This window comes from Panthera onca, chromosome B2, assembly GCF_046562875.1.
Source record: "Panthera onca isolate mPanOnc1 chromosome B2, mPanOnc1 haplotype 2, whole genome shotgun sequence".
NCBI lineage: Eukaryota > Metazoa > Chordata > Mammalia > Carnivora > Felidae > Panthera > Panthera onca.
The window spans coordinates 17,939,340-17,951,622 of record NC_138343.1 but is presented as its reverse complement, the minus strand read 5'-3'; the positions used below and the strand labels follow the sequence as shown (position 1 = coordinate 17,951,622).

General features: G+C 45.5%; 1 protein-coding gene across 4 annotated transcripts in view; it reads left to right on the top strand.

Annotated features, from left to right (window-relative positions):
- GCNT2 (glucosaminyl (N-acetyl) transferase 2 (I blood group)) overlaps positions 1-12,283 on the top strand; it is an 83,884-nt gene that overhangs the window by 47,583 nt on the left and 24,018 nt on the right. The window contains exon 1 of one of the 4 annotated variants that reach the window (XM_060614814.3): positions 3,769-5,351. The exons of the other annotated variants lie outside the window; for them this stretch is intronic. Coding sequence (XP_060470797.1) covers positions 4,427-5,351 — 925 coding nt within the window. The 5' untranslated portion in view covers positions 3,769-4,426. Of the gene's footprint in view, positions 1-3,768; positions 5,352-12,283 lie in introns of those variants that run through there. 4 annotated transcript variants of the gene reach the window in all.

The window sequence follows — 12,283 nt, the reverse complement described above, 5'->3', positions numbered from 1 at the left end:
GATCATGACCTGGGCTGAAACCAAGAGGTGGACGCTTAACTGAGTCAGACAGGTCCTCCTGAATTTGTGACTTTTTAACTGCTTGGGTCTGAATAACTTTGTCGACTGTGCAACTATACTAAGAGCTCATGGCCTAAGACCGGAGAGGGGTTCAACGTACATGAACAGGACCTTTGATGCTTAAAACAAAGATGATAAATTTGCATCTTGAAGGCTCCATGCAGCCTTCAGGGTGCATGTACATGCATGCACTTGTGTTTTAAAAATTTCTTAAGTACTTGGTCACATTCAAAGAGTCTGGGAATTTTTTAAAAAATTCAGGGTAAAAAAAAGGGTAAAATTCAGATTTCTCACTTCTGAAAATATTTGAAGAGTGGGGTGCCGGGGTGGCTCAGTCAGTTAAGCATCTGACTTCAGCTCAGGTCATGATCTCACGGTTCATGGATTCGAGCCCTGCGTCGGGCTCTGTGCTGATGTCTCAGAGCCTGGAGCTTGCTTCAGATTCTGTGTCTCCCTCTCTCTCTGCCCCTCCCCCACGCATGCTCCTTGTCTGTCGCTCAATAATAAACATTAAAAAAAAGTACAGGCCCCGTGGCCAGCGTGGCATTATTGGCCAGCATTGAGAGGGAGCTGCTTGCTTTAGGTGGGACATAGGCTCTTTGCTGCAGTCCCCACCCTCCCTCTGTGTCCATGACACCTCGCCCAAATGTGAGCTGCCACTTGTGAACTTACCAGCCCTGTCTTTCCCTTCCTCCTCCAGCTTCACCTACTATTTTCTTTTCTCTTCCCCAACACATTCACGTGTGTGAATCCAGCCCATAAATTGTGATCGTTGGTTGCTGGGAGATCCTTTCTTGTTTATTTTCTGTGTCTCCCACATAGCCAAAGCATTTGGGGTTGCCAGACTGACACAGCATGGTATACATTTGGCGGAAATGAGGGGACCCGTCAAAAAGCGTTGTCGTGAGCCAGCAGCAATAATTAAGCTGAGAGGAGTGATCTGTGGTAGAGAGGTATGAGCACTTGGAAAGGAGTCAGGCCCGGATTCCAAGCCTGCCCCTGCCGAGAACCAAACCAGCCTCCACGTTTACCTCTCATGGCTCAGCTGGGGCAGACACGTGGCTCCTAAGTTACTAAGAACCCAGTGACTGTAAGGGAGAAAAGATCCCGTCGTGTTCTCAGAAACCTTTAGGTAGCCTCGCCTTGTGTGTTCGTGCAGAGCTGAGCTGATGATGTGTTGTTAGCTGCCTCCTGTGCTATCTCCTCGTTTGTGATGTTAAAGATTATCCTGGGGTACGGAGAGGCAGGGGAAGGTCATACAAAATGCCCGCTTGATGACAGTTTGCAGTAGGTTAAGCCAACTGCAGTGACCAGAGCAGAAATAACGTACTGGTTGGAAGTTAACAGCTTAGCCCGCCCCAATTATTTGCTAGAAGAAAATGCCTGTTCAGTTGCCACAGATACCAAGCAAAACAAACCTACCCGCTGGGCTAACTGCTTAGCAGGGCATCACCTCGCAATCTCACGTTGTTCATCTAAACCATTGTACATAAGGTCTGTCTCAGGACAGACCAGAGAGGCGTCTCCTGGGTCGTGCTGTTTGGAGCTGTAAATCACATCGCGCCTCTCTCGCAGCCCCGCTTGCAATCTGTGTTGAATAAATCCTGATGAAAGATTTGTTGAGTTTGCTTTGTATTGGCATTCCATTGGGACTCTACTGTAGGGTCAAGGCTCAAGACAAAAAGAGGGGAAAACCACCCCGAACCTACAATGAGAGCCCAGAATTCCCTCCCCGCCCCCCCAGCCCTCCCCTACTCCTGCTCTCCGGGAAAGTTCTGCCAAGGATGTATTTTACAGAAAAGGGCGTGGTTCTACTAAGAATGAAGGGAAGTGAAGGCATCCACATGGGCTATTCAATTCTTCCCTTCCTACAGCATATTTCTATTTTGTGTCTGGGGCGAAGGGGGAGAGTGATGGGGAAGGATAAGAGTGGAATTTAACCTCCCCTCTGTTTCAGTAGAAATAAAGCAACCCACTGGAAAGCCTTAAGAGGGTAAAAATTTCTCTTTGCCATTACTAAGAACAGAAGTCAAAATATCAGTTCATTAACAAGGTCAGGAGATGTTGGATATTTTTCTAAAGAGAAACAATAACAAAGTTGGTAATGCTTACTGAACACGTATGATCATAAACATAAACCCTGAACAAGAGTCATCTCTCTTTTTTTTCTTATTTTTTTTTAATGTTTATTTATTTCTGAGACAGAGAGAGACAGAGCATGAGTGGGGGAGGGGCAGAGAGAGAGGGAGACACAGAATCAGAAGCAGGCTCCAGGCTCCGAGCTGTCAGCACAGAACCCGACACGGGGCTCGAACTCATGGACCGTGAGATCATGACCTGAGCTGAAGTCGGTCGCTCAACCGACTGAACCATCCAGGTGCCCCCAGAGTCATCTCTTTTTATGTTCTTCTCAGCCATGTGAAACGGAAACCACTGTGACTGTGCATCTCACAGATGAAGAAGCTGGGGCTCAGAGAGGTTCAGTAACTTTACCCGGGTCTCACAGCTGGTCAGCGACCAGCAGGGATTTGAGGCTCAAATGGACTGGCTCCAGCATCTGGACTAGGGAGCTGCAGAGTGAAGCTTTCTGGCTTCTCTCCAGCTGAATGACTTGGGAAAAGAATGTTCTTCTTGGCCTCGGTTTTCTCATCTGTAAAATAAAGGGTTGTATTAATTAGATATCTTTAAGGTCCCCGCCAACTCTTCGGGTCTGTGTCCAAATCCGTATCCATCACATCCGTGACACTGTTGTCATTCATTAGCTCAGCCCATTACAGTAAGCTGGGGAGTCTGGGGAAGGGGAGAGGGGTGGGACAGGAAGGGGGCAAGGAGATCGCTGCATTATACACCGAACACTTTCCTAACAGAGGCAGCTGATCCTGCCCAGACAGGTGGGACGGGAGATGGGTGCAGGCATTTTTAGCATACCACTGTGACTGTCACAATGGATTTTGTAGTTGGACCAGTCCCTTTTCCCCAGAAGCGTCCTTACCGCCCTCATAGGTCTACAAGGCACTCCACATTTGCTGAGTGCTCCAGGCACCTGGCACAGGTGAGCTGTGACAACCCCTGTGTAATGTGACCGGACCTGCTGGGCTTCTCTTTCTTCCTGCCTCCCTTGAATTACACTGAGCGATACTTCCAGGAATTTTGCAGCGGCCCCGAAGCCTTTGTTCTTTCTTCAGAATAAGGAAGTGGGAGAGGTGGCTTGGTGGGAAGGAGACTTCTTTGAGTTCTGTGAAATGAACTCAAATGTGAAGCTGTCAGACTTTTCAAAAGACCCAGTGGCTAGTCACTCCACATTTCGTAGATAAATACGGTGTTGACAGCTCAAGTTATCTGAAGCTCTGTGTGAAAGGGGAACCAACTTTTCTCTCTGGGAACAAGGACTCTCACGTTTCAGTCTGGTGTGCAAACTAACGTGTGTTTGTTTCATTTACATTTGTGTCATCCACACGGACCCTTCAATGTTACAAGTCAGTCACCGCTAGGTTCCTTCTGCCATACCCCAAGAGGGTGATGCTTTTTTGCCTCTTCCCATAGCCTCCACAGACTCGGTGGTATATAACACCATGGGAAACTGGCTGATTTAATCCGGGGAACACGTACCTCACCAGCCTTTTTTCTTTTTCTTTTTCTTTTTTTCTCCTTTCTTTTTTCTTTCTTTCTTTTTTTTTTTTTTTTTTTTGCAGCTGATAATCTGCTTAACACGTGTTACAAGTGCATTTTTTTCTTATCTGTGTCTGCATGCCCAGAGGTAGAAACAACACTGACAAGCAAAAAGAGGGGCAAAGAAACAAAAAAAAAACCCGAGGGGCAGAGGTCCTCAACCTTGTGGTTTCCCCAGGGCGGCTAGCAGGTCGCGGGGCTCCCCGGAGGGCAAAGTGGGAGCATTTACTCTGCCAGGTGAGGGGTGGGGGGGGAGCCTGGGAAGAGAAGGGAGATGGTATCGGAATAGATTGGATCGGAGGGGGGCGGGGTGAAGCCGGGGAGACTCAGCCCCGGCGAAAAGGACCCGTCCTTCCAATGCAGTAGGTAATTTGCAACGATCCGCCACTCGCATTCCGTATGCAAATGAGGAGGGCCTCTGGGCGGGGCGGAGCGCGGCCGGGATTCAGCACCGAGGGTCGGAAGAGCACGCCGAGCCCGGGGAGCATCGCTTCTTCTCCGGCCGGCGCCCCGGAGGAGGGACGCCGGGATCCGGGAGACAGTAGATGAGGCTTGAAGCGCTCACGCCCCGCTGCGAGGCTGTCGAAATCCCAGACTTTGAAGAGCCGTCAGTTCAGCCTCTTCGCGCGCGAGGTTTCAGGGGCCGGTCATTTCTCCATCCCTGGAGAGAGATCCCTTCTCCAAGGAAGTGAAAATAATGAACTTTTGGAGGTATTGCTGTTTTGCTTTCATCCTGGTCTGTGTGGTTATTTTGGTGATCCTTTATAGTAGCCAGTTAAACGTACCAAAGAGTTTCGGGAAGGTGAACAGTTCCAGTCCAAGGTATTCTCCAGTGCAAGCCTGTGATGATGCCTTAGGAGCTAAGTCAGCTTTTCTGTGGGGGAAGACCTTACCATCCCCTTTGGGAAGCGTCCCTTGTAAGGACTACCTGATCCAGAATCACTACATCACAAGACCCCTGTCGGAAGAAGAAGTCGCTTTCCCTTTGGCTTATGTCATGGTCATCCATAAGGACTTTGACACTTTTGAAAGGCTCTTCAGGGCTATCTATATGCCCCAAAACGTCTACTGTGTTCATGTGGATGAGAAAGCCCCGGCTGAGTTTAAGGAATCTGTATGGCGATTACTGAGTTGCTTCCAAAACGCTTTTGTCCCGTCAAAGATAGAACCTGTGGTCTACGCAGGCATTTCCAGGCTCCAGGCTGACCTGAACTGCCTAAAAGATCTTGCGGCCTCCAAGGTCCCATGGAGGTACGCCATCAACACGTGTGGGCAAGATTTCCCCCTGAAAACCAACAAGGAGATAGTCCGGTATCTGAAAGGATTTAAAGGGAAAAACATTACCCCGGGGGTACTGCCTCCGGATCACGCAATTAAACGGACTAAGTATGTCCACCAGGAGCACATAGGCAAGGATGGCTCTTTTGTGAAAAATACTAATATTTTGAAAACCTCGCCTCCACATCAGCTGACCATCTACTTTGGCACTGCCTATGTGGCCCTTACGAGAGAGTTTGTCAACTTTGTCTTCCATGACAAAAGGGCCATTGATCTACTACACTGGTCAAAAGATACTTACAGCCCCGACGAACATTTCTGGGTGACACTTAACAGGATTCCAGGTAGGTGCCGGTTGCCGTTCCAACGTTTTCTTATTCATAGATTGAGTCCACTAACATGGAACGCTTCTAAGAGAACAGACCCATTTGAAATTATTTGGGAAAAAATGTTAGCCCTTAGAAAACTCTTAGTCTGGTTGCTTTTTAGTGACAGTTTAGTGCCAGCTCTGTCCTCTTGTAACTATGTGCAATATGGTGATCTAAGAAGTATGCAGACTACGAGGTCTGGCAAAGCTGTTTTGATCATGTATCACATAGTAACCGACTTGTAGCTCAGTGTTTTGTTTTTGCTTTTGTTTTAACTGAGGTGTAATCGACATGTGCTAGCTCAGTCTTGTGAATGAATGCTTTTCATGCTTTTCTGGATAAGCACAGCTACGTGATGGAATTGATTTTTCATAAGCAGTCTAGAATTATGAGTTCTAATAGGTAGTGTTTCTTTCAGAGCGTGATACGGGGTATTAACACTGATCCTCAAAGTCAATGCTCCAAGTCGATGGGGCTGTTTTTCGAATCTTAGAATCTTTGGATGTTGATAAATGATCTCTTCAGTGAAATGTCTCTAGTCTGAGATCTGATCAAGTGCCCAGGTCTCGACCGACTGGCTTCAACACGAGCGGTCTGGTACGGTGTTGCCTAGAAGAACTGGGTAAAATGAGTTGGAATAGACAGAGTTGATCAACAGCTGGGGTCGATCCAAAGTAAATTCTCAATTTCGAAGTCACAGATAATTAGAAATTCCAGTTTGCAGCCGCTTGGTTTTATATACTGTTAAGTCTTTTCCATTGTTTATGATAATCTGGAAAGGGGTCCAAGGGGTGCCAGGCGACTGAAGGCAGAAAACAGAACGCAATTCCCTCTTTGATTCAGGACTGAGTATCTTTTCAAAGTTCTGTTCTCCGTATGCTGCCCGAGAACACCTGTGTGGCCTGCACCACCTGTTCCTGGTGATGCCTCCATCGACTAGTTTCCACTGTTGTGCCAGCCTGGCTGTGGGTACCGGCCCTCTGTGAGGGTGGCCCGGTGTCTGCTGTGTGTGAAATCACTCCCTGTGCTTACATGTAGGACTGCCGGTGACACATTGGAGTGTGGTTTGAAGCCACCTTCATCTCTGAAGTAGATGCATAGTGGTTGCTCCTTTCTCAATCACTCCGCATTCCTCAGAGCCGGACTGGAGTCATGGTCTCAAAAGTCTACTCAGGGCAGAAAGAGGACTGGCAAGGGGACTGGGAACAGAGACATATGCTATCCCATGAGCTGCTAAATTGTCAGATCACACAGACTTGTAGGAGCAGGAGTAAACCAACAGTATCATAGTGTAGTGAGTGTTCATCCTGATTATTTACAAACGACTGTCTTAAACACACATAAATAGGGGCGCCTGGGTGGCTCGGTCGGTTAAGCGTCCGGCTCCGGCTCAGGTCATGATCTCGCGGTTCATGAGTTCGAGCCCCGCGTTGGGCTGTGTGCTGACAGCTCAGAGCCTGGAGCCTGCTTCCGATTCTGTGTCTCTCCCCGTCCCCTGCTCATGCTCTGTCTCTATCTCTCAAGAGTAAATAAACTTAAAAAATTAAAAAAAAACCGTGTAAATATATGATACGTGGTGTCTAATATTGTTTTCTGTTGGTATAGTTTGCTGCAGATGTATGTATTTCATCATTTCTTTCTTTTTAATTTTTAAATATTTATTTATTTTTTGGAGACAGGGGTTTATTTAACCCTAAATAAATAGGGTTATTTATTTTTTGCAAGCAGGGGAGGGGCACAGAGAGAGAGAGATACAGAATCTGAAGCAGGCTCCAAGCTCTGAGCTGTCAGCACAGAGCCCGACGCAGGGCTTGAACCCACAAAGCGCGGGGTCATGAGCTGGGCTGAAGTCGGTTGCTTAACCTACTGAGCCACCCAGGTGCCCCCATCATTTCTTTTAATTAGGAGAAATGATCATTGTAATCCTCACGAGCAGAGGAAGAAAAGGAGGTTTAGAGAGACTGAAGTACTATGCTCATCTTTACACGGCTTGTCCAAGCAAAGCTGGGATCTAACCCTGGATTTGTGTGACCTGAAGTTTGAACTTGCACCAGCAAAGAAGGGAATAGTCATTTCATCTTTCCTGTATATCTGAAGCAAATTCCCTGCAGAATCCCAGAAGGGAGACAGGACAGGGGAAGGGTGGGGAAAAAAATGAGGGGGGGGCCATGGAGGTAAGTTCCAGCTGACCACTTTAAGCTGGAAATAAGTTAACAGGAATAGAGAGAGAGAGTGTCTGTGTGTGTGTGTGCGTGTGTTGGAACACGGTGAACACGCTGAGGCTTAGCAGGGCCGCTGTGCTAACTGGAGTCATGGGAAGGTGTCCTTGCTGGAACTGATGGCCAACCCCACACAGGCTTCTGTGACAGCTTCCCCAGTCCCCATCTGGAACAGGCTTTGGTCTGGCTCTTCCTTCTGTGAGCCAGTGGAAATGGCCAGTGTTCTTACAAAAGGCTGGGGGGGTGGGGGAGGAACAAGCAGGCTGAGACTTTGAACCTAGTCCCTGTGAAGTGTATCGAGACTTTGTCTTCACAGTGAATAGAAGTCTTCAAAAATTAGTAGAACATTTTGACATTTATATTTTTAGCAGTCAACAAATATTTATTTAGCCCTTAGTTGTACCAACTACTGTTCCATGGACCAAGAGTGCCTTTTGTAAGAAGACAGACATGACCTCAAGGAGTTTGTTTCCGGATTTAGAATTTTAGTATATTGGACTCATTTCCCCCCACTCCACCACTCAAAAAATGTGTTGTTGTTGTAGTTGTTTTTTTTCTTTTCCTGAATATCTGCCCCTGTTTTTAAAACATTTTTTTTTAAGTTAGCTTTCTAAAAAACAGGAAATATATTCAAAAGGTGTCAGATCTCTTTATTTTGCACTCTGTCAGTTCCTGATAGATTGCTTCCTTATATATCCTTCCAGAGATATTTTACTACGTTTACAGACAATAAAATTAATGAAACATCATGCGTGGAAAACTGTACACATCCTTTTTCTCTTTAATTGAGGTAAAATTTGGCATAGGATTAGTTGCAGGTGTACAACATAATCATTTGATTTATGGACACACTACAAGGTGACCACCATAAGAAGTCTAGTTACCACCTGTCATTATGCAATTAACCCCCTTCACCCATCTTACCCACCCCCCGGACCCTTTCCCTTCTGATAACCACCCATCTCTGTATTCTATGAGTTTTGTTTTGTCTGTTCATTTTTTTAAATAGTATTTTGTCCGTCTATTTATGTATTTATGTATTTATGTATTTATTTATTTATTTATGTATTTACAAGAAATCCCTACACCCAATGTGGGGCTCGAACTTACAAGCCCGAGATCAAGTCACATGCTCTACCGACTGAGCCACCCAGGCGCCCCCACCTATACTCTTTTTATCCCACAAATACACAGACGAAGAAAAATGATCTTTATAGCAGGTCCCCTATTGTCTGTAAGCGAGAAACAAAGGACGACAGACACAATGTGTTCTTTATTTGCACAGATCATCGGCCGATATTTAGGAAGCTGCTTTTGACTTAAACGCTTTAGTTTTCCTTACTTTGAAGCGATTTGTCACCTGGATCCAAACAAGGGGTGGCGTAATCTTCGATAGTAAGGATTAGAGAAATGGCAGGTAAGATACCGCGTGGAGGTATAATTCCACGAGAGCTAGGCCAACACGTGGTATCAGTGAAGGAGAAGATAAAAGTATCAGAAAGACCTTGTAGAACTGGCAAGCCTCGGAGTTCCAGTCGGAATGTCATAGGGCAAAGTTCCTCCTTAAGAAATCTGGTTTCCGGGTAGCCGCCCCGGGCCCATCATGCAGTCGCATCTGATTCCAAGAGAAAGCACCTGCTCCCAACGTGGACGCCTGCGGTTTGTTTCCATCTTACGTGCGCCTGCTTGGAGTTTCTCCCCCAACTTGGCGCCCCTCCAGCCCCGCTGTTAGTATTGCTGTTAGATTCCTGGCCTGCTCCCCTTTCGTGCAGTGGGCTTCTCCTGTCTTCATTTGATCTGGGCTGCTCCTTCGCTACTGGATTAGGGGGAAAGAAACATGGGTATAAGGAAATGAAAGGCTAAGAAAAGACAACAATAGAAAGAAACTTGAAACATTTCTCCAGGTGTCGCTCCCAGAAGATGTAAACACTGAGCTATTTAGAAGGTAGGTGTTCCCTACCCGAAAGGTTACCTACCTGGCCCTTAAATCTGGGCGTGGCCGGATCACTCCCAGTGTTTTTCAAAGTATGCATTGTGTTCTCTGTACATCAGCCTAAGTTTAGAAATCAGTTTCTAGAACCACAAAGGATGCATTCAGTCATGCCGGGGACCGAGAATTATAAATATTGATGGACTGGTAGGATCATGTCTTAAAAATGTCATTAGAACAGTCAGCTCTACCATACAGCTATTTGTGTGTGTCTGCGGCCAGATGAAAATCCACACTGACACTTATTTGACCAATATGGAGGTGAATTCTGGTTGAAGGAAAAATTGTATAAATCAGAAACTTCCATGGGTTCCTATCCATATGACAGAATTTTAAAACGATGCTACGTTTGTATAGCCAGGTCATAATATTAAATACGCGTAATAAATTTGGACATGATTTTTAAAATATTGTGTTGGTGGTTTGGGCCTTCTGGCTTGTGTTTCCTCATGGAGGAAACCTAGACCCTTTGAGGACCAGAAATTTGGGGGAAGATTGAAAATTTACAATTCACTCTGGCTCTTGAGTACCTAGACTGATGGATGAGTCTGGATCACAACGTGCTGAGTTCCTAGTAGAGAAACTTTAGACAGGTTGCATACAATCTACATAGTTGAGCTATGCCGAAGCTGTAGGCAGTTGAAGGATCATTTATGATGCTTCCGGTCATTGGTGATGCTATAATATTTGGATCATCTTTACTGGGGAATCTGTGCCCAAACATACTTTGCTCCCCACCCCCATGAAGGAAAGAATGCAGAAACACTGCTCTCAGTTAGCTTTTAATTCCTAATCTCTAGAACAACATTCTGCAAGACAAGAGAAATTGGATTAAAGTATATATGAAGATTTAATTAAGTATAAATACCATTATGATTGGTAAACATTCACTAAGCTGAACTTAATGTGACTTTATTCGAGCACAAAGGATTAATACAGCCTCCATTTTAGAAGAGGCAAGACCATTTTTTCCAATTTTCAACCTGGCATCATCTCGACCAAGACAAATATTTTCTAGAAGCAGCAGTTGCCTTTTTTTTTTTTAAACAAAAACATAGTATTGCATTTCAGTGACCCTTTAAGCAATAAAATAAACTATTTTGTGTATCAAAGCCATAATAGATGTATAATCAATGTCAAAATTATCTTCTTAACCTAAATGTCTCAACTCTATTTCTCTGAACCACTACAACGGCATCTCCTTCCATCCCCCTTTGAGTCCAGGTGATACTCTGAAAAGGCTTTGGAGCCAGACAAACAGGGTTTAAGCCCTGGCTCCCCTTATTTGCTAACTATGTGCTGCTGGTTTTAGTGTCTCCTGACCCTCAGTTTACCCATCTGCGATGACGGGAATAACGTATAGCACTTAGTTCCCAGAGCAGTTATGAGTATTAAATAAGATAATGTATACAGTGCAGTGGTTCTCAGACGGACCCCCAGGATCTGCCTGTTGGAACACAGATAGCCGAGCCCTACCCATAGACTTTCTGATTCAGGAGGCCTGGGGCAAACCCCAGAATCTGTATTTCCAACAAACTCCCAGGTGACTTGATGCTCCTTGTCTAGGAAGCGCACTTTGAGAACCACTGGTGGAGACCATCTTTCACAGACACTGGCCCCTTTTTAGATTGGCAGCAAATGTTGGTTCTGTTCATTTCCGTCAGAGGTTCTCCTTGACTGTGAAAAAAAGGCAGTCACCAGGGAAAAGGAAAGCGAGCCTATATAAGGAAAAGCGTGATGCTGGTTGCATTATAGTGGCTGTTATAAAAGTGATGTGCAAATAACCGATGTTTGGGAAGTACTCGTATTGAGCAAATATCCCCTGGACTCGGGAACGAGGCAAAACTGCTGATGAATTTTAGCTTTGCCCTTGTTAGCTTGGTGATCATGGGTAACCCTAACCTCAAACTTCTCATCTATACCTTCATGGTAACAGCAGCTACTTCTCAGCCGTTCTGAGAAGGAAATGAAAAACTTGAGTGTAAAGTGAGAGGTTAAGAATTTGTCCACTTAGGGACACCTGGGTGGCTCAGTGAATTGGGCATTCGACCCTGGATTTCAGCTCAGGTCACGATCCCGGGGTCGTGGGATCCAGCCCCAATGTTGGGCTGTGCACTGAGCAAGGAGCCTGCTTGGGATTCCCTCTCTCTCCCTCTCCCTCTGCCCCTCTTCCTCACTCCCATGCTCTCTCTCTAAAATAAAAAAATAATAACAATAAAAAAAAAAAAGAGTTTGTCTACGTGGTAACAAGAGGATCCTCAATAAGATAAAATTTAAATATATTCTTACCACAAAAGGGTCTACACTACAGTTCCACCACCATGTACCAGCTTAATTTGCTGGGATGGGTACTCATTCTTTCTAACTTTGATTTCCCTTAATGTTACTGGGTGTAATTTTTAAAACTACTAACACCGCTTACTTCATCCTCCCAACAACACTGTGAAGTATCCTCCGTGAGAAGCATTTCCTTGGAAATTCAAAGGATGTCGATAGCGTCTTCAGGACTTTATTTTTGCAATCACATCATGGGAAAGAAACGGGGATTGGGATTCATAGGTTGTTTTGTTTTCTTAAGCCATACTGTGAACCCAAAGGGACTTAAGGCAGTATTTATGTGGAACATAATATAATTTCTCAGGAAAGGAAATCAGCACGGCAAGGACCTGAAAGAAATGAGAGCTTTTTCACAATCACTC